The sequence below is a fragment of the Pantherophis guttatus genome, chromosome 1 (genome assembly GCF_059756535.1).
Source record: "Pantherophis guttatus breed Tessera chromosome 1, ASM5975653v1, whole genome shotgun sequence".
Lineage (NCBI taxonomy): Eukaryota > Metazoa > Chordata > Lepidosauria > Squamata > Colubridae > Pantherophis > Pantherophis guttatus.
Genome location: NC_142063.1, coordinates 346,455,087 through 346,478,230, shown reverse-complemented (window position 1 = coordinate 346,478,230; position 23,144 = coordinate 346,455,087). Strand labels below are relative to the sequence as shown.

At 45.4% G+C, this 23,144-nt stretch overlaps 1 protein-coding gene across 2 annotated transcripts in view; it reads left to right on the top strand.

Annotated features, from left to right (window-relative positions):
- Positions 1–23,144, top strand: part of SPECC1 (sperm antigen with calponin homology and coiled-coil domains 1) — a 172,511-nt gene that overhangs the window by 105,499 nt on the left and 43,868 nt on the right. For both annotated transcript variants that reach the window (XM_087890321.1, XM_087890324.1), the window contains 5 exons: positions 861–934; positions 2,994–3,175; positions 19,724–19,869; positions 20,655–20,755; positions 22,731–22,812. In XM_087890321.1, coding sequence (XP_087746447.1) covers positions 861–934; positions 2,994–3,175; positions 19,724–19,869; positions 20,655–20,755; positions 22,731–22,812 — 585 coding nt within the window. The remainder of the gene's footprint in view (positions 1–860; positions 935–2,993; positions 3,176–19,723; positions 19,870–20,654; positions 20,756–22,730; positions 22,813–23,144) is intronic.

The following is a 23,144-nucleotide window of genomic DNA, read 5'->3' as shown; positions in this document are numbered from 1 at the left end:
AAAGAACTCAGGTTTTTTTTCCCAAAACAAATCAGTTTGTTTTTGCAAAACGAATCAATTATATTTTGCAAAAAAAAATATATCAATTTTATTGTGCAAAATGTATCAATTTTATTTTGTAAGAGAAATCAATTTTATTTTGTAAGAGAAATCAAACAATGTCGACTGGCGGCCCCCAGGGGGAGAGCCTTCTCTGTGGGGGCACCTACGATCTGGAACGAGCTCCCCCCGGAGATACGTAGGATCCCGGATCTGCGCACCTTCCGCCGCGCGCTTAAGACTTTTCTATTTTATCAAGCTGGCCTGGCCTAAATCTTCTCCCTTTTTAAATGTGGAAATTTTAAATTTTAAATTCGTCTTATTTATAGGGTCATGGGTAAGGCGTTTTAAATTGGGGAGCCATTTTGGATTTAATTCTGTTTTAAACGTATTTTAATGTTTATATTGTATGTTTTTTAATTTTGGCTGTTCACCGCCCCAAGTCCTTCGGGAGAGGGGGCGGTATAAAAATCTAATAAATAAATAAATAAATAAATAAATAAATTTTATTTTGCAAAAGAAATCAACTTATTTTCGTCAAGAGCAGTTTGTTCATCGACGAAGGGGCATCAGATTCTAACCAACTTGGAAGGGACCTTGGAGGTCTTCTAGTCCAACCCCTTGCTCTGGCAGGAGAGCCCTATGCCATTTCAGATAAGTGGCTGTCTAGACTCTTCTTAAAAACCTCCAGTGATGGAGCACCCACAACTTCTGGTGGCCAGCTGTTCCACTGGTTAATTGTCCTCACCGTTAGGAAGGTTCTCCTTAATTCCACGTCGCTTCACTCCTTGATTAAGTTTCGAAATGCTTTTTCTTCCCAGATAACCTGCTCAAATTGGAAGATCAGAAGCTGGAACTGGAGAGACAACTGAAGATGCTGAATAAACAAATTAAGGTGAGGTTAACAATGGAAGAGAATATTTTTTAGCTCAGGGTTGGACTGTGGGGTCCTGGGTGCTCTCTGTGCTTGGTGCTTTTCTTGTAGACATTTCATTACCCAACTAGGTAACATCATCAGTGCTAAAAGCACTTGGTAAAAGGAGCCTTGGTAGTACAGTGGTTTAATGCACCCTGTTATTAACACAGCTGCCTGCAATTACTGCAGATTCGAATCTCGCCAAGGCTCAAGGTTGACTCAGCCTTCCATCCTTTCTAAGGTAGGTAAACTGAGGACCCAGTTTGTGGGGGCAATAAGCTGACTTTGTATGAATATACAAAAGAATGAAGGCTATTGCTTAACGCATTGTAAGCCGCCCTGAGTCTCCGGAGAAGGGCGGCATATAAATCAAATTAAAAAAAAAAAAGCGAGTGCTCTTATTTAGGATAGGTTGCCCTGCCAGTGTTGTGTGGGAGTGTTGCTTTCTTCTTAGTAGGCCCCTGATTAGGCTGTTGTGTACTGTAGCTACACAACAGAGAGAGAACCACTACTCCCTTCTAACACTGATGATGGTACCTAGTTCAGTAATTAAACGTCTGCAAGAAAACCACTACGTTCCGGGAGCAACAAGGTGAGGTTCTCTATTGGGGTACCAACAGCAGGAGCTTCTGGGAAGATTATCACCCTTGATCAGAGCTCTGCAGGCAGAGGGGATCCCCACCCACCCACTCCTGCTCCCCGAAAATAAGACCCAACCGGAAAATAAGTCCTAGCATGATTTTTCAGGATGCTCGTAATATAAGCCCTACCCTAAAAATAAGCCCCAGAGAAGGGCGGTATATAAATCTAATAAAAGATAAAGATAAAGTTAAGATTGTCAGCCAGCTGGGTGCATTTAGTACTGTATTTCCCCCCCCCAAATAAGACCTAATCAGAAAATAAGCCCTAATGCATCTTTTGGAGCAAAAATTAATATAAGACCCGGTCTTATTTTCGGGGAAACACGGTATCAGCTGCACTCAGCATCCTGACTTTTCTTCATCCCTCATCCCACCCCGGCTACTCTAGTGGGTGAGAGAGGCAAATATTTCTGAAAGTCAAAGCCAAGCGATTAAGGAAAAAAGGAAACAGGAAATTATTAGTATGCCAAATAAAATCAAAATCTTATCAAACTGGCTGCAGTTTCAGGTCTTTTCAGACAGTTGGAGAGGACCAGACATTCTTGGGTATTTTATTTATTGAAAATATTTGTACGGCTTCCCCACCTCAACCAAAACATCTCTGGGAAAATTACAGTCCATTCAAGAGAAAGAGTGCAAAGCCAGAACATATAAGCCAAACTCCTGGCATTCAAAACGATAATAATAATAGTAATAATAATACCGTGTTTCCCCAAAAATAAGACCCTGTCTTATATTTTTTTGAACTTCAAAATAAGTGCTTGGCTTTATTTTCAGGGAGGTCTTATTATTTTGGGGCGCGTGGAGCAAGACGGGACTCCTCTTGCCGTCTTACCTGATTTCCAGCTCTGCGTTTAAATATTTTCAGAGAGAGGCTTATTTTAGCGCATGCGCTCAAAAGCCCGATTGGGCTTTTTATCAGGGGGTGTCTTATTTTCGGGGAAACAGGGTAATAATAATAATATACTGCACTGAAGTTTTAAAAAAATGGCATCCAAAAGGGAAAAAATAAGAATATTACCGTACATTTCAGAGTATAAGATGTACTTTTTCCCCCCTAAAAGAGGTTGACTCGTATTTATGACGGTTGCAGTGTCCCGGGGGGGGGGGTCACACAATCCCCTTTTGCGACCTTCTGACCAGCCAAGTCGACGGGAAAGCCGGATTCACTTATCAACCAGGTTACTCACTTCACAACTGCGGTGACTCGCTTAACAGCGGTGGCCGGAAACGTCGTAAGATGGGGCAAAGCTGAAATTATATCAAATGTCTCGCTTAGCGACGCAAGTGTGGGTCCCCGTCCACTGTGGTCGTAAGTCGAGGACTGCCTGTATCCCGTTGGCGGTGGTTGCTAGCCAGTCCTGACCCCTCCCTCCCTCCCTCGCTCTGCCCCCTAGGAGGAGACGGAGGAATGGCACCGCTTCCAAGCCGACCTGCAGACCGCCGTCGTGGTGGCCAACGACATCAAATGCGAGGTGCAGCAAGAGCTGCGGGCCGTCAAACGACGCCTCCTGGAGGAGGAGGAGAAAACTGCACGGTTGCAGAAGGAACTGGAGGAAGTCCAAGGAGGAAGCAGCCGGTGAGGGGGCTGGGGTGTGTGTGGCGGTGGCAGGAGGGGAAGGGGTCCTAACAACCCCATCCCCCCTGGGAAATCTGGGTCGGGGGTACCTTTCCCTCTCCCCACTGTTGGGCAGCAACTCTGCATCACTCTCTCTTCTCGCAGGCTTTGTCCAAAGGCACTGTTGTAATTTGTGTGCAAAAAAAGCGTGTATGTTACACACTGTTTGTACTGTACTTCACAGTGGGCAGGAATGTGGTTGGGTGGTTATTTATTTATTCATTCATTTATTTACTCATTCACTTATTCATTCGTTTATTCATTCATTTATTTACTCATTCATTCACTTATTTACATATTTATTCATTCATTTATTCATTTATTTACTCATTCATTCATTCATTTATTTACTCATTCATTTTCGTTTATTCATTTCCTCATTCATTCATTCATTTATTCTTTTATTTATTTACTCATTCATTTGTTTATTTATTTACTCATTCATTCATTTATTCATTTGTTTATTCATTTATTTACTCATTCATTCATTCATTCGTTTATTCATTTATTTACTCATTCACTTATTTACATATTTATTCCTTCATTTATTCATTTATTTACTCATTCATTCATTCATTTATTCATTTGTTTACTCATTCATTTTCATTTATTCATTTACTCATTTATTTATTTATTTACTCATTCATTTGTTTATTCATTTATTTACTCATTCATTTATTTATTCATTTGTTTATTCATTTATTTACTCATTCATTCGTTCGTTTATTCATTCTACTCATTCATTTATTTATTCATTCATTCATTTATTTATTCATTTATTCACTCATTCATTTTTTCATTCATTCATTTATCTATTTGTAAAATTTATTAAATGCCCAGCTTCCAAACGGTGCCACTGGACAGTTCCTTCTGTTCAGCACCGGTCAAAATGCACCCGGAATGTGGTGTCCTTTTCTCAGCCGCTTATGTTTTATAAAGATCAGAATGACAGTGTTGGGACTTCGGAGGTCTACTAGTCCAACCAAGAGACCCTACAACAGCGGTCCCAAACAGTTAGAGCACCCACAACTTCTGGTGGCCAGCTGTTCCATTAGTTAATTGTCAGGAAGTTTCTCCTTAATTCCAGGTTGCTCCTCTCCTTGATGAGTTTCCACCCGTTGCTTCTTCTCCTGCCTTCAGGTGTTTTGGGAGCTAAGTTGTCCGCCTCTTCCTCAAATATTGGGAAACTGCTATATCGCCGATGAATGGGGAGCGTGTGCTCCCGAGAGCCAGCAATATGATGGGGGAGGAAGGGGTTGGCATTAAAAGCTGTGGAGGAATTTTTGGAGCTGATGGGTTGGAGAAGACCTGGCCCCTGCCTCCAAGGTCTAGAGAACCTTTGTAGAAGTTGCAGCAGATGTGTTGAGTGTTGTTCTAGAAGACAAGAAAGGGTTTGAACAAGGAAGATGGTTGGTTGGTTGGTTGGTTGATTGGATGGATGGATGGATGGATGGATGGATGGATGGAGAGATGGAGGGATAAAGGGACAGACGGGTGGATGAATGGACAGTTGGAGGGATGGACAGATGAAGGGATGGAGGCTTGGACAGATAAAAGGATGGATGGACAGTTGGAGGGATGGACGGATAGAGAGATAGAGGGACAGACGAATGGATGAATGAATAGTTGGAGGGGTGGAGAGATGGATGGATGGACGGACGGACGGACGGACAGACAGATGGAGGGATGGAAGCTTGGACATATAAAAGGATAGATGGAGAGTTGGAGGGATAGAGGGATGGATGAATGGACAGTTGGAGGGGTGGAGACATGGATGGACGGACAGACAGATGGAGGGATGGAGGCTTGGACAGATAAAAGGATGGATGGACAGTTGGAGGGATGGATGGATAGAGAGATAGAGTGATAGAGGGACAGACGAATGGATGAATGAATAGTTGGAGGGGTGGAGAGATGGATGGACGGACGGATGGACGGACAGACAGATGGAGGGATGGAGGCTTAGACATAAAAGGATGGATGGAGAGTTGGAGGGATAGAGGGATGGATGAATGGACAGTTGGAGGGGTGGAGAGATGGATGGATGGACGGACGGACAGACAGACAGATGGAGGGATCGAGGCTTGGACATATAAAAGGGTGGATGGAGAGTTGGAGGGACAGAGGGATGGATGGATGGACAGTTAGAGGGGTGGAGAGATGGATGGACGGACGGACGGACAGACAGATGGAGGGATGGAGGCTTGGAGATATAAAAGGGTGGATGGAGAGTTGGAGGGATAGAGGGATGGATGAATGGACAGTTGGAGGGGTGGAGAGATGGACGGACGGACAGACAGATGGAGGGATGGAGGCTTGGAGATATAAAAGGGTGGATGGAGAGTTGGAGGGACAGAGGGATGGATGAATGGACAGTTGGAGGGGTGGAGAGATGGACGGACGGACAGACAGATGGAGGGATGGAGGCTTGGACATATAAAAGGATGGATGGATGGTTGGAGGGAGGGAAGGAGGGAGTCTTTGACAGATACATGGAGGGATAGAGGGATGGGTGAACAGACAGATGAAGAGATGGACAGATAAATGGAGGGATAGAAGTTTGGCTTGAGGGACGGATGGAAAGAAAATCGCCTTCCCAAAGGAAGGGAGGAAGTGACCATCCCATCTGTCTATCTCCGAGGACGGCGTGTTCTGTTATAGGAGCCTCGCTTGACCGACCTGCCTCCGTCTGTCTGCTCAGTTTTCCTCGCCTTGGCGTCTTGTCCCGCTTTCGTGTCGTTGTGGTTGATTTAATATCGTGGAATTGTGGTCGTTATCAGGGAAGGGGGGTCGCCTCAAAAGACCTGTGACTGGAGATGCTGAGTTCGGTCTCGTTTTTAAACATTTGGACGCTCGTCCCGTGACTTCAGTAAACAGGGACCTGCCTGCAACTCCGCATAACGTTGGATCGGCATACAGGCAGTCGTCCGCTTAAGAACAGTTCGCTTAGTGACCATTCAGAGTTACGAACAGCACTGAAAAAAGTGACTTACGACCGTTGCAGCATCCCCAGGGACACGTGATCAAAATTCAGAGGCTCGGCTCATATTTGCGACGGTCACAGTGTCCCGTGATCCCCTTTTCCGACTTTTTTGCTGGTTTATAAAGTCACTTTTTTCAGTTCCGTTGTAACTGAAACGGCTGTTAAACGAACAGTTGTAACTCGAGGAGTATCTGCAACTAAGCCTCACCGCGGTGTTTTATTCTTAAAAGTCTGTACTTGGAATAATTTCCTCCAGAAAATTATGGAAGTACTAAACGCGTTCATATTTCTACATTTCGGAAAGGAGAAAAAAAAAATGATGCACGCGTATATATTCCTAAGTAATGATGCAAAAGATCTCAGCCCTTTTGTTATCTGCGGAGGACAATGGTCTTCTTCAATCACAAGAGAGCTGGAAGGGACCTTGGAGGTCATCTAGTCCAGCCCCCTTTTCGTAAAAATGGCTGTCCAGTCTCTTCTTAAAAACCTCCAGTGATGAAGCAGCCACAATTAAACAGAATAACAGAATTGGAAGGGAAAGTCTCTGGGTTTCTTTTTTTTTTTTTAAATCTGCAAAATAAATAAATTTATTTTGGTCAAGAGCAGATTGTTCACCCACAAAGCGGCATCAGAGATTCTAACAGCGTTGGAAGGGACCTCGGAGGTCTTCTAGTCCAGCCCCTTGCTCAAGCAGGAGATGCTCTACCATTTCAGACAAGTGACTGTCCAGTCGCTTCTTGAAAACCTCCAGTGATGAAGCACCCACAACTTCTGGTGGCAAGAAGTTCCACTGGTTAATCGTAAGGAAATCTCTCCTTAATTCCAGGTTGCTTCTCTCCTTGGTTAGTTTCCATCCGTTGCTTCTTGTCCTGTCTTCTGGTGCTTTGAAAAAATAAGTTGACCCCCATCTCTTCTTTGGGGCAGCCCCTCAAATACTCAAACGCTGCTATCATGTCACCCCAGTCCTTTTCAGATTAACAGAGTTGGAAGGGACTTTTGTGGCTCGGTTACCTGAGCCTGTGTCATCGGCAGGAGAGGACTCCAAGAGTGAAGGAGAGGAGTTGGCAAGGCCTCCCTCTCCAGGACCCTCCTCTCTGGCAATGCCTCTGGTGTCCGCCGAAGGGCAAGAGAGAGGGCCGGGGCCAAGCACGTCCACGCAGCCACAGGTGGACAGTGATGAAGGAGATGAGTCTTGGCTGGATCCACGCCAGCGTCGCAGAGATAAGCGCACACAACAGAAGAATAAGGCATGCCAGAGATTAGGCTGAGTCACTGGACCACACCCCACAGGGTATAAAAGGGGGTGAGGTGGCCATTCAGACTCTGTGACGGACAAAACTAACTACTATCGAGTCACATTGCATCTTTGGAAACAACATTATCGGCCTTGGATTTATTTTACGAACTGGACTACTCTCGAACTGTGTGTATTTTGTTTATTGAGTAAAAGTTCTTGGCAAGCAGCTACTGGGTTGCTGCCAAGCGTCTTATCGGAAGAATTGGTTGTCTGTTTGTGTGCGTGTGTGGGACGGGGACAGAACAGGGACCTTGTAGGTCATCTAGTCCAACCCTCTGCCCAAGCAGGAGACCCTACACCATATCTGACAAATGGCAGTCCAATCTCTTTTTGAAAGCCTCCAGCGATGAAGTCTGTTTTCATTAAAATAAGACTCCCCAGTTTCTCAGCGAACACAGGAGTCGGCATCAGGGTACCACATCCACCGCAAGGAAGCAGCCTCCATTGACAAAAACGGCTCAGGCCGGCGCATTCACACACAACATTTCTCTGTTCCGAGTTTTTTCGGACCTCCCTCTCTGTCATCATCATCGTTTAACGGCCCTATAATCCCTTGCGGGATGGAGTCTGGGCAACTGAATGGAGCTAGCAGAGTGTTTTCATGGCCGGATGCCCTTCCCTGTTGCCGATGAGGAGTTTTGTTCAGCAGATACATTCTCATTGTGCCCAGAGAGAGAATTACCTGCCTCTACCTAGGATCGAACTCACAGCCTCCTGATTGCGAGGCGAGAGCTCCGCCTCTAGGCCACCGCACCACTCCAAAGGACCTCCCTCTCTATCCCCGTGCCAATTCCAATCCGGTGCCCCCTTCCCAATTCCTCCTCTTTCCCTCCCTTGCGCTCCCTGCAAACATCAATGCGCAAATTGGCTTCCGTTCCCGGAGCAGTCGGCGAGCTGGATCTGGGGCCCCCGTTTCCGAAGATCGTCCAAATCGAAGGTAAGAGATGGTCCAGCGGGCCCGCTCGGAGCCCGATAACAGAGCCGCCTCCCCTCTGCCCGACTAATCGCCCTCCTCTTCCTCCTCCTCCATCCCTCGGCCGACAGATTTCCCCCCCCAACCCGAAAGCCGCCACGTCCCTTTTTCCCCACGATGGGTAACCTCCCTTTCTCTCTTCTAGAGTTCAAGTTGTCGTGTTTGTGTTGCCTCCGTCCGTCTCGTCCGCTGCTCTGCTTCCTTTTTTTCCCCATCCGTTGCCTGTGTGTATCGCTTGCAGACCTCTAAGGAGCCTCAGCCCTCCATGAAGGGGGCGCTGATTTAACCGAGCCCCCCCTTGCAAGGTTTTAGCCACTCCGTAGGGCTTCGACGTGGCCCTGGGCGGCTGGGCCCGACTTTCGGGTAAGGACGCACACGGAGAGGGAGGAATGGCCGAGGGGCGGGACGTGGTATATAGGCAGTCCTCAATTTATGACCACAAAATTTGCCTTGCTAATCATAGTGGTGGGACGTGGTATACAGGTAGTCCTCAACTTATGATCACAAAATTTCCATTCCTAATCATAGGGGTGGGACGTGGTATACAGGTAGTCCTCAACTTATGACCACAAAATTTACCTTGCTAATCATAGAGGTGGGACGTGCTATATAGGTAGTCCTCAACTTACGACCACAAAATTTCCATTGCTAATCATAGGGGCGGGACGTGGTATATAGGTAGTCCTCAACTTACGACCACAAAATTTGCCTTGCTAATCATAGAGGCGGGACGTGGTATATAGGCAGTCCTCAATTTATGACCACAAAATTTGCCTTGCTAATCATAGTGGTGGGACGTGGTATACAGGTAGTCCTCAACTTATGATCACAAAATTTCCATTCCTAATCATAGGGGTGGGACGTGGTATACAGGTAGTCCTCAACTTATGACCACAAAATTTACCTTGCTAATCATAGAGGTGGGACGTGCTATATAGGTAGTCCTCAACTTACGACCACAAAATTTCCATTGCTAATCATAGGGGCGGGACGTGGTATATAGGTAGTCCTCAACTTACGACCACAAAATTTGCCTTGCTAATCATAGAGGCGGGACGTGGTATATAGGCAGTCCTCAATTTATGACCACAAAATTTCCATTGCTAATCATAGGGGCGGGACGTGGTATATAGGCAGTCCTCAATTTATGACCACAAAATTTCCATTGCTAATCACAGGGGCGGGACGTGGTATATAGGCAGTCCTCAATTTATGACCACAAAATTTCCATTGCTAATCATACGGGCGGGACATGGTATATAGGTAGTCCTCAATTTATGACCACAAAATTTGCCTTGCTAATCATAGAGGCGGGACGTGGTATATAGCTAGTCCTCAACTTACGACCACAAAATTTCCATTGCTAATCATGGAACCTATGACCTCAACTTATGACCAATTTACGAGCCCAAAATTTCCATTGCAAAGCGAGACAGAACTGAGTTTGGTCCCATTTTACGGCCTTTCTTGCCACCGTTGTTCAGTGAATCACCACGGTTTTTTAAGTTACTCGCATGGTTGTTAAGTGAATCTGCCTTCCGCACGGACTTTCATTCCCAGAATTCTTAGCAGTGGCGATGCTGAAACTTGTCATAAATTTGAACCACTTACCAAGGATCTGAATTTTTGATCACGTGACCACAGGGATGCTGCAACAATCATCAGCGTGAAAAAGCGGTCCTTTTTTTTCAGTGCCGTTGTAACATTGAACGGTCACTAAATGAACTTAGACTTTAGACTTAGACTTAGAATCACTTTATTGTTACTTTGTCCACTAATCAGCATACATTAAAATGAAATTTTGTTGCATCTCAAAGGGTCAAAAAAGAATGGAATGGAATAGAATACAATAGAATATTGAAATGAAGAGTAGAATAGAATAGAATAGAATAGAATAGAATAGAATAGAATAGAATAGAATAGAATAGAATAGAGGTATGAAGAATGGAATAGAATGGAATGGAATGGAATGGAATGGAATAGAATAGAATAGAATAGAATAGAATAGAATAGAATAGAATAGAATAGAATAGAATAGAATAGAATAGAATAGAATAGAATAGAATAGAATAGAGGTATGAAGAATGGAATAGAATAGAATAGAATAGAATAGAATAGAATAGAATAGAGGTATGAAGAATGGAATAGAATAGAATGGAAAGGAATAGAATAGAATAGAATAGAATAGAATAGAATAGAATAGAATAGAATAGAATAGAGGTATGAAGAATGGAATAGAATAGAATAGAATAGAGGTATGAAGAATGGAATAGAATGGAATGGAATAGAATAGAATAGAATAGAATAGAATAGAATAGAATAGAATAGAATAGAATAATAGAGGTATGAAGAATAGAATAGAATAGAATAGAATAGAATAGAATAGAATATTGGAATGAAGAATGGAATGGAATAGAATAGAATAGAATAGAATAGAATAGAATAGAATAGAATATTGGAATGAAGAATGGAATGGAATGGAATAGAATAGAATAGAATAGAATAGAATAGAATAGAATAGAATAGAATATTGGAATGAAGAATGGAATGGAATGGAATGGAATGGAAAAGAATAGAATAGAATAGAATAGAATAGAATAGAATAGAATAGAATAGAGGTATGAAGAATGGAATGGAATGGAATGGAATAGAATAGAATGGAATGGAAAAGAATAGAATAGAATAGAATAGAATAGAATAGAATAGAATAGAATAGAATAGAGGTATGAAGAATGGAATAGAATAGAATAGAATAGAATTGAATTGAATTGAATTGAATATTGGAATGAAGAATAGAATGGAATGGAAAGGAATAGAATAGAATAGAATAGAATAGAATAGAATAGAATAGAGGTATGAAGAATGGAATAGAATAGAATAGAATAGAATAGAATAGAATAGAATAGAATAGAGGTATGAAGAATGGAATAGAATAGAATGGAATGGAAAGGAATAGAATAGAGTAGAGTAGAATAGAATAGAATAGAATAGAATAGAATAGAGGTATGAAGAATGGAATAGAATGGAATAGAATGGAATGGAATGGAATGGAATGGAATGGAATAGAATAGAATAGAATAGAATAGAATAGAATAGAATAGAATATTGGAATGAAGAATGGAATGGAATGGAAAAGAATAGAATAGAATAGAATAGAATAGAATAGAATAGAATAGAATATTGGAATGAAGAATGGAATGGAATGGAATGGAAAGGAATAGAATAGAATAGAATAGAATAGAATAGAATAGAATAGAATAGAATAGAATAGAATAATAGAGGTATGAAGAATAGAATAGAATAGAATAGAATAGAATAGAATAGAATATTGGAATGAAGAATGGAATGGAATGGAAAAGAATAGAATAGAATAGAATAGAGGTATGAAGAATGGAATGGAATGGAATGGAATAGAATAGAATAGAATAGAATAGAATAGAATAGAATAGAATAGAATGGAATGGAATGGAAAAGAATAGAATAGAATAGAATAGAGGTATGAAGAATGGAATAGAATAGAATTGAATAGAATAGAATAGAATAGAATAGAATAGAATAGAGGTATGAAGAATGGAATAGAATAGAATTGAATTGAATGGAATTGAATATTGGAATGAAGAATAGAATGGAATGGAAAGGAATAGAATAGAATAGAATAGAATAGAATAGAATAGAATAGAGGTATGAAGAATGGAATAGAATAGAATAGAATAGAATAGAGGTATGAAGAATGGAATAGAATAGAATAGAATAGAATAGAATAGAATAGAGGTATGAAGAATGGAATAGAATGGAAAGGAATAGAATAGAATAGAATAGAATAGAATAGAATAGAATAGAGGTATGAAGAATGGAATAGAATGGAATAGAATAGAATGGAATAGAATAGAATAGAATAGAATGGAATGGAAAAGAATGGAATAGAATAGAATAGAATAGAATAGAATAGAATAGAATAGAATATTGGAATGAAGAATGGAATGGAATGGAATGGAAAAGAATAGAATAGAATAGAATATTGGAATGAAGAATGGAATGGAATGGAATAGAATAGAATAGAATAGAATAGAATAGAATAGAATAGAATAGAATATTGGAATGAAGAATGGAATAGAATGGAATAGAATAGAATGGAATAGAATAGAATAGAATAGAATGGAATGGAAAAGAATGGAATAGAATAGAATAGAATAGAATAGAATAGAATAGAATAGAATAGTGGAATGAAGAATGGAATGGAATAGAATAGAAAGAATAGAATAAGAATTAGAATAGAATGAAATAGAATTAGAACAGAGCAGAGCAGAACATGGGAAGGATAGGATAGGATAGGACAGAATTTACGATAGAACAGAACAGAACAAAACGGAACAGAACAGAAGAGAACAGAACATGAGAATAGAATCAGAGGTGTTATTCAGCTGGCTCGGGCGAATCGGTAGTGACAACCTGCGGGTGGCCCGCCCACCCGTCCGAGCGGAATCCTGTCCCATATCGCTACGTTTTTGATGCCGCATGCCTGCGCAGACAGCACGTGCGCCCGCGAATTGCCGTGTTGTTTGACATTGCACGTGTGTGCGAATTGTGCGTGCGAACAATTGCCGTGTTTTGTGACGCGTGCATATGCACGCTCACATTTCCGGTGCTAGGCAAACTGGTTGCTACAGTATGCAAATCCCACCTCTCAATAGAATAGAATAGAATAGAATTCAGAACAGAACAGAACAGAACAGCTTTATTGTCGCTTTGAAAGTACACTAACCAGCATACATTAAAATGAAATTTCGTTGTTTTACAGCTCTCAAAGGGTCACCCCCTCCAACAGACACTACATAAACATGACTAAATAAATAAATGAATAAATAATAAATACAAAATTACGCATAACTGTTGTAAGTCAAGGACTACCTGTATCCGAGGTCCCTTCCTAAGGCAGGGGGGATATGATTCACTTTACGACATGCATCAAAAAAATACAACACTTTGTCCTGGTTTGCCCCATTGATTAACATCTTTCTCTCTCTCTCTCTCTCTCTCTCTCTCTCTCTCTCTCTCTCTCTCTCTCTCTCTCTCTCTCTCTCTCTCTCTCTTTCTTTCTTTCTTTCTTTTTGTAGATCTCAGATCCTGGTGAATTAATTCAGCCCAGGAGGAATATTTGGCTCCGTTAAAAACACCACCAAGTCTTCTGCCGGAGGAGAAATTATGATTTTTGAGCAAGAAGCATCTGGGCTTCAAGAGAAGATTAAAAAACTCAGAGAAACTGCAGATCTCTTTTTTTTTCGATTTTATTTTGGTGGGGATTCAGGCTCCCTTCCGAAGGTTTTCTCGGAACCGGGTGTTTTACGGAATTCAGGAAACTGGTTTCCGGTTGCAGCTGAGCCAATGCTGGTCATTTCGGGGGGGGTATCTGTGATTTTTTGGGGGGGGAGGTTCTGCTTGCCTAGCGGTGTTGGCCTCCTCCGCGAAGGTCTTCTACTAGGAGACAGTCGGGATTTTAAACTTTTGCTCTTGCTAGAATATCTTCCAAGGAATGAGATAATTATCTGAAATCTGCAGGCAGATTGAAAGGAGGAAGAATTGGGGAGGGGGAGTGGATGGGGGGGGAGTCTGGGGTTAGGAGTAGCCACTTGGGGGGGGTCAGTGACCCCTTCAGGGTTCTGCGGAAACATTTTTTTTTTTGTGGCTTTAATTTTGATTATTTTAGTGCGAGTATTTTTCTCCCACGAGTCTTGGCTTAGAATAGACTTCCTTCGATTTGGCAGCTTTTAGGAGGTCTGGACTTCAACTCCCAGCATTCCCCACCTCTAAAGGTTGCCAAGGTGGAGGGGACCCTGGTCTACAGTGTGATATTGGGGCTCTGAAGCTTCAGGGGGGGACCTTCTGAAGGATCCGAAAAGAACCTCCCTTTGGAAGAGAGGTAACCAAATCGGGAGTGCCACACTGAACATGGCCACCGGAGGGCAGCAAAAGATGCAACGAACGCTCCCTGCTCTCTGCTGGCCAACTCCAGTATTGCAGCTCAGATCTGGCCGCCTTCTACATCTAGATCAGCGGTCCCCAGCCTCTATGGCAGAGGTGTCGAACTGGATTTCTTCGAGGGCCGGATCAGTATTGTAGTTCTGCTTCGCGGGCCGCCTGGAGGGAGGGAGACAGGACGGACGCCTCCTGTAGCACCCTGCCGGCCCGCCTGCACCCTGTTTTCGGCCTGGACGGCCTCCTGCAGCACTTTGCTGGCCAAAAGAGGGTGTGGTGGGCATGTGAGCCCCCCCCCATGCCCTGTTTTCGGCCTGGACGGCCTCCTGCAGCACTTTGCCAACCAAAACGGGGCACGAGAGGACTGCGCGAGCCCCCCCCCCCCCCAGTGCTTTGTTTTTGGCCTGGATGGCCTCCTGCAGCAGGTTGCCGGCCCAAACGGGGTGCAGGGAGGGGCGCCCTGTTTTGGCTGCCAGAGGCACCGTGGGCCGGTCCTTTGCTATTTCCAGGCCATCCCTGTGGGCCAGATCCGGCTCACGCGCCTAGAGTTTGACACCTCTGCTCTATGGTTCCATGGACTGGCAGCGGCGGGCAAAGGACGGAGAGGGGAGGGCCTGGTTTCGGAGCGCACAAGCTAATCCTGGGCTCGCGCCAACGGAGCTTCGCGCACCCGTCTTCGGCTTGTGCAACCCGGTTCCCGACGGGCCGTGGACCGCTACCGGATTGGGGGAACCTCTGATCTAAACGGTCCGGTTTACCGCCGTCCAGCTTCCCAAGTATGTTTTTAAATTGATTTCAGGTCGAGAAGCACTTGTCTCGTTGGCTGACGGTTGCAACGGTTATCAAAATGGCCCCGAGTCACTTTTTTCGGTGCCGTTGTAACTTTTACGGTCATTAAACGCTTGGTTGCAAGTCGGCACGTGCCTGGAGCAGGGGGTTGAATTAGATGACCTCTTGAAGGCCCCTCCTGCAGACCACGCTCCTGCTGGGGTCCCAAAAGCCCCTTTTTCTTGGAAGCATCGCCACCCCCAGTTAGCTGTTTCCGAACCCTAAAATTCCACCTCCCCTTTGAGCGGGACGTCCTCTCCCGCTTCCGCTCGTCCCGTGCAGCCGGAAGGGCACGCGGGAACTCCAAATTCGAGACGCGTCGAGCGAAACATCCCGTTGGCACGGATCGTTCAGGAAAGCTGGGGATGCCAGCTGCCTCCTGCCCACCGCTGGGCTCCAAGACAGAAAAACCTGGCCCGGAAAAGAGGAGGGGACGTGCACGGCAGGGCGAGGGTCCCATATCTCTGCCCCCTCCCCCCTGACAACCCTTTGAGCGAGCCCAGCCCGGGACTGGATGTCCTCAAAGGGAACTCGGAAGCCCTCGAGGCTTTGCCACCTATTAATAGCCTCTCCGGAGTCTTGCAGCTGGGAGACAAAGGGGGTGTGTGTTTGGGGGCGGGGGGGAGAGGAAGATGGGCTCGGGGGTAGGAGGGTGAACGGAGGAAGGAAAGCCCATTCAGAGGGGCTGCTTTTCCTGCCTGTTCTCCTTGCGTGGGTGGTGCTTCCTCGGTCGCGCAGGCCGAATTCGGCGTCCCCGTCGTCCCCCCCCCCCGCCGCCAGCTGCCAGGTGGCATGTCACGTTTCTCCCCGAAAATAATGCAGCTTTTCTTCCTGTGCAACCCCTTGCAAAAGATCCAGGCCCTGGACCTCCAGGTTGTTGGCGCTGGCTAAACAGGGCCTCATTGTGGGGTCCTTGCTACTCTCTGCATTTGATGCTTTCCTTGCACATGTGGAATTAACCCAGAGCAGTGTTAGGACAGTAAAGCAACCCACCCCTCCCTCCCAGCAATGATGATGTTATTACGTAGTTGGGTCGTGAAATGTCTACAAGAAAAAACACACAGTGGGGAGAGCAGCCAGGATCTGACATTCCTCCTCCTCCTCTGCAAACCCCTTTTCCTTCTAGCACTGATGATGTTACCTAGTTGGGTCACAAAATGTCTGCAAGAAAACAACCAAGCTCAGAGAGCACCAGGGACCCCAAAGTTGCCTTCCTCCTCTACTACCACCTCCTCCTCCTCCTCCTCCTCCTCCTCCTCCTCCTCCTCCTCCTCCTCCTCCTCCTCCTCCTCCTCCTCCTCCTCTTCTTCTTCTTCTTCTTCTTCTTCTTCTTCTTCTTCTTCTTCTTCTTCTTCTTCTTCTTCTTCTTCTTCTTCTTCTTCTTCTTCTTCCTCCACCTCCATCTCCCCACAGTCCTCTTCCTCTTTCTACTCCTCTTCCTCCTGTTCTTCCTCTCCGCAAACATTCCAGCACTGATGATGTTACCTACTTGGGTCATGAAACGTCTGCAAGAAAACAACCAAGCTCAGAGAGCACCAGGGACCCCAAAGTTGCCTTCCTCCTCTACTACCTCCTCCTCCTTTTTTCCTCCTCCTCCTCCTCCTCCTCCTCCTCCTCCTCCTCCTCCTCCTCCTCCTCCTCCTCCTCCTCCTTCTTCTTCTTCTTCTTCTTCTTCTTCTTCTTCTTCTTCTTCCCCTACCTCCATCTCCCACAGTCCTCTTCCTCTTTCTACTCCTCTTCCTCCTGCTCTTCCTCTCCGCGAACACCCCTCCTTTCCAGCACTGATGATATTACCTAGTTGGGTCATGAAACGTCTGCAAGAAAACCACCAAGCTCGGAGAGCACCAAGCACCCCACAGTCCTCCTCCTCCTGCTACTTCTCCACCCCTCTTTCTCTCCTCTGCACAAACCAACCCCCTCCCCTCCCCATTGATGATGCTACCTAGTTAGGTCACGAAACGTCTGTTAAGAAAACCGCCCCGCGCAGAGAACACCAAGGACTCCTTCTCCTCTTCACAAACCCCCCTCCCCTTCTAACACTGATGACGTTCCCTAGCTGGGTCATGAAACGTCTGCAAGAAAACCACCCAGTCCAGAGAGCATCAAGGACCCCCGCAGTTCAACCCTGAGCTACCTAAATATTCTCTTCCGTAGGGTCTCTTTTCCATCATCCCCAAAGCTGGGAGTTACCGCTCTCTCGTGCCACTTTAACTGGGTTTTTTTCCCCCCACTTCCTGGAAGGGCAAGAAGGAACGTTGCGAAGAGCAGAGCCTTCTCGATGTTGGGGCCCCGGGGAGACCCGCTGGTGCCCCTTCTCTCCCCCCATGCAAACGCGGTTCCCCCCCCTCGGGGTTTTGTGTTTTCCGATTCCAAGCCGAGCTTTCGTGCATCTATTCCCGTCGCGCCCCTGTGGTTTGCAATGTCCTGCCTGCGACGTCGTCGTGACTTACATTTATTTATTTTTTTTAACGGGTGGTTTGCGGCTGGGCAGGTTGGAGAAAGAGGAATTTACCTCCCTTCTCCATCCCCGCCTGGCAGCGTCTTTTGTCAGAAATGACCTTTTCTTCCACATTCCTGCTTTCAGGGAAATCTGCATGATCTTGAAAAAAATAAATAAAATAAATAAATGTGTGACCTCGTTAACTTTTGCAATAAAATAAATCCAACCCTCCCTTGGCTTCCTTTTTGCCGTGGCTTCCTTATCAAAAACGCTGTTTATGGAGTTATTTATTCCTTTGTTTTGTATCCTGCCTTTTATTGTTTTTTTTACAAATAAGGTGGCGAACGTACCCCCATCTTTGTTCCTCCTCCTATTTCCTCCCCCCCACAACAACAACCCTGTGAGGTGGGACTGGCACAAAGACACCCAGCCAGCTTTTATGACGTAAGGTGGGACTAGAACTCCCTGTCTCCTGGTGATGGGCCCAAAGTCACCCAATTGGCTTTCATGCCTAAAGTAGGACTATAATTCACTGCCTCCTTGTGATTGGACCAAAAGTCACCCAGCTGTCTTTCACGGCTAAGCCAGAACTAGAACTCACCAGCTCCTGGTGATTGATTTAAAGTCACCCAGATGTCTTTCTTGGTTCAGGCAGCACTAGAACTCACAATCTCCTGGTGACTGATCCAAAGTGACCCAGATGTCTTTCTTGGTTCAGGCAGAACTAGAACTCACAATCTCCTGGTGATTGACCCAAAGTCACACAGCCGGCTTTCACCGCAAAGGCAGAACTAGAACGCAGTGTCTCCCAGTTTCTAGCAAGGTGCCATAATCTCTAGATCCAAACTGTCTTTTCTCAAATTCACATTATTTTTGCAAACCTTGAGTGTGATGGGCTGTTCATCCGAACAATTTCAAGGAATTAGTCCCAAGTTGCAAGGATGTGTAGGAGTGCTCAAATTTGTGACCTCAAACAACCCCCCCTTTTCCGTGGCTTGGAGGGGCTGCTCCAAAACGCTCCCCTTCCCCTAAAAAAGGTTGGTACGATGGAGAGATTCCTTTGAAAAATCGATTTTCGCTGTTCTCTGCACTGGGGAAGACTCAGGTTACAACAAAGACCCTGATTGGTTGGTTGGTTGTTTTCCCTGCGATCGGAGTCTTAACTGGCGGTTTAGAGATCGAATCCTGCGCCAAAGTAGACGCAATTCGCAGGGCCATTAAAACTTGACACTCAACCGAAAGAGCAGGGCGTGTGATTGCCCCGGGGGCATTCCCGTTTGATTTTCAGAGAGAAATCAATCATTAAAATGCCACTGTCGTTTTTGTCAATGTCTGGATGGAAGACAGTTAGTCGTCGACTTACGACCAAAATTTCCATTGCTAAGCGAGACGATAGTTTTAAGTCAGTTTTGCCCCGTTTTACGACGTTTCTTGCAGCAGTTGTTAAATAAATCACGGCAATTGTGTTACTCGCACGGTTGTGGAGCGAATCCGGCTTCCCCGTGGACTTTTTGCTTGTCAGAAGGCCTCAAAAGGGGATCAAGGGACCCCGTGACCGTCATAAGTATGAATCGAGCATCTGAATGTAAATCACGTGACCACGGGGAAATCTGCGACCGTCATAAATAGGAACCCGTTGCCAAGCGAACGTTGATCATGGATGCTGCAACGGTCGTTAAGTGTGAAAAACGGTCGTAAATCACTTTATTTTCAACCCCATTGTAACTTCGAACGGTCACTCAACGAACAGTCGTAACTCGAGGACCGCCTGTATTCCCATCCCAGCCTGGGAAATTATTGAAATCCAGGAAAATTCACGGGACATCCGGGAGGTTTTCTCTAGGACAAAATAGATTTAAAAAATAAAAACAGATTTTTCGAGAATTCTGCAGAATTGGCGCGAGAAAAAGGGGAGGGGAGGGAAGGCCATTTGATCTGCGTTTTGGAAGGGTGCTTCCTACCCACCCACCCAAATCTAGACCCTCCCTTAAATTTTGGATGTTTTTCTCCCTCAGGTTGGCACCGGACTCCATCAACGGTACGGAGACGGAAGCTAGCAATCATTGGCCGGGGGTCGCGGTCAGTCGTCTTTCGCCAACCCCCCCGGAGTCCTTGGCCACCGTCAAATCGCTGATCAAGTCTTTTGATCTGGGGTGCTCAGGTGAGTGGACCCTCACGGCTTCCTCCTTTGACCGCATGATAAATACTGTTCTGCCCCAGCTGTGGATCCCAAAGAACACAGCACACGCATAAGTTTGTACAAAACTTAATTTACTAAAATAACTTCAAAACAAAGGCTGTTAATAAACTTTCTTAACCGCCTACAAGAATCCAAAGAATAAATAACCGTAATCTTACTATGGTTGGCAGAAAGCCCAGAAGCAATTTGCAGAGAATCCAGACGCGAAGGAGAATGAACTGAAGTTGTTCCCTGCAAATTGCTTCAGTTGGCGTTCCTCCTTAAATAGGCTAAGGGAGTGGCCAATTAGCCCCAAGCCTACAACCGTTGCAGCCTCCCTGGGGTCACATGATCAAAATTCAGACCCTTGGCAACTAACTTATATTTATGACGGTTGCCGTCTCCCTGTGGGACTTTTTGAAACCTCCTGACAAGCAAAGTCAACGTGAAAGCCAGATTCGCTTAACAACCATATAACTCACTTAACAACTTCATTGATTCACTTAACAACTATGTCAAGAATGGTCGTAAAAATGGGGCAAAACTCACTTAGCCAACGTTTCACTTAGCAAACAGAAATTTTGGGCTCAAAATTGTGGTCGTACATCGAGGGCTACCTGTATATGACTCTCTACTCCATCACTGGAGGTTTCTTAAGAAGAGATTGGACAGCCGTTTGTCTGGAATGGCATAGGATCTCGGGGGTTGGACTAGATGACCTCAAAAGTGCCTTCCGACTCGTGTTATTTCTGTCGTTTCTCCTGCAGGAGGCACCGGGCAAAGCGTGCCCATCCACAAGGTCTGCCGGAGTCCCCTCAGCAACATCCCCACCCGGACGGCTCCTGCGGCTGCTGTGTCTCCCATCCAGGTACCCCAAAGAGCCTCTCTGGCCTTACAGGACCTCCAGATGGGCAGGGGGAGATTTTCTGTTTGCAGCCGCATTTCTGAATCTCAGCATCTTTTAAGAGGGGTGGACGTCCATCCCCAGAATTCCCCAGCCAGCCATTTATTTATTTATTATTTTTATTGGTTCGGTTTATATGCCGCCCTTCTCCGGAGACTCAGGGTGGCTTACAAAGCATTAAGCAATATTTTTATTTTATTTTATTTTTATTTATTTTATTTTGAATTTGTATACCGCCCTTCTCCCTGAGGACTCAGGGCGGTGAACAGCCAAATAAAAACATCAAATACAAATATTAAAATACAGTTAAAAAATATATATAGATTTGGCCCCATTAATTAAAACAATAAACAAAACAATTAAAAAATTCTTAAAAAGAATTAGGCCAGCCCGGCTTGTTGGAAAAAGAAGATTTTAAGGGCTCGGCGGAAGGCACTGAGGTCATGGATTCTCCTTATCTCTCCTTAGCCTTCATACTTTTGTATATACCTGCTTAGTAGGGCTTTTGGCCCACCCCTAAGCGGTGTTCTTTTTTTATACAAAGTCAGCTTATTGCCCCCACAATCCGGGTCCTCATTTTACCCACCTCGGAAGGATGGAAGGCTGAGTCAACCTTGAGCCTGGTGAGATTCGAACTCGCAGTAATTGAAGGCAGCTGGTGCTACTTAACAGCACTTTAGTCTGCTGCGCCACCAAGGCTCTTTGCTTTAAGAGGGGTGGAATTCCACTTCCAGAATTCCCCAGCCGGCATGCTTTTTTCTTCGTTTTAATAACAGAGTTGGAAGGGACCTTGGAGGTCTTCTAGTCCAACCCTCTGCTTAGGGAGGAAACCCTATACCTGTGATGGCTAACCTTTTCTGGACCGAGTGCCCAAAGCGTGTGTGTGTGTGTGCAGGTGTGAATGCGCGCGCACCCGACCCCCCAAAATGCAACATGTGTACGGCCCCCTGCATGTGCCCCACCCCATGTGTGCACCCCACGCACATATGTCCCCCTATGCATGCATACATAGCCCCCCACATGTGCCCTGCCCCCCCCAGTGCATGCATGGCAGAGACCCGAAGGACAGCTGGCTGGCGGGAGGCACACGCGCATGCACAGTGGAGCTGAACTGGGGCAACGGCTCTCATGCCATCAGAGGGTGCTGCGTGCCACATCTGGCACACATGCTATAGGTTTGCAATCATAGCCCTACACCATTTCAGACAAATGGTTATCCAGCATCTTCTTAAAAACTTCCAGTGTTGGAGCATTCACAACTTCTGGTGGCAGGCTGTTCCACTGGTTAATTGTCCTCACTGTCGGGAAATTCCTCCTTAGTTCTAAGTTGCTTCTCTCCTTGATTAGTTTCCACCCGTTGCTTCTTGTCCTGCCTTCAGGTGCTTTGGAGAATAGCTTGACTCAGTGGTGGGATTCAAATAATTTAACAACCAGTTCTCTGTCCTAATGACCAGCTGGGTAGGCGTGGCTCGGTGGCCATGTGTCCGTGTGGATGTGGCCAACTCAATGTCACTCACGTCGATGGGCGCTTCTCCTTAGTTGTTACAATGTAATAAGGGTTAACCAGAGAGGCAGTTTCTGTAAGGAGGGCAATAACGATTAGGCTAGAAATACCAGCAGAATGTTTCCTTCCTGCCTTCCTTACAGGATTAGCCCTGTAAAGTGGAAAAAAAACAAGATTTCTTCCAACAATTGGTTCTCCCAACTGCTTAGAAAGTTAACAACCGGTTCTCCCGAATAGGTGCGAACTGGCTGAATCTCACCACGGGCTTGACCCCCAAATCTTCTTTGGAGCAGCCCCTGAGATATTGGAAAACTGCTATCATGTCTCCCCTAGTCCTTCTTTTCATTAAACTAGACATACCCAGTTCCTGCAACCGTTCTTCCTATGTTTCAGCCTCCAGTCCCCTAATCTGATTCTGCTCTTTCTCAATTGCAGAGACATTCCACTTTCACCAACCCCAAATCGGGCGGGAAGACTTTATCCAAACACACGGATCTTCTGGAACTTCCTTTGGGAGGTAAGTAGCCACCTTCCCATGACCGAAATTGCACGGATCTGTCAAATGAAGGTTGATTTTATCTTGTTTTCATCCTGGGAAAATCATTGACCCGTTTGGGCTGAAATTCAAGGACTAGGGAGGGAGACCAGTTAACCAGGTCACCCCAGAAGGTTTCAACTGGCCATGAGCACATTATTCTTTCCTTGGTCCAGGGGCTGTTGGGTATTTGGGTCGTTGTTGCGTTGTGTTGTGATGGGAGTGTTGTTTTCGTCTTGGGTTAGGCTGGTGTTAACTGCCGCCGCTTTATATAAAAGGAGAGCACACCCCTGTTCCCTTCTAGACCTGATGAT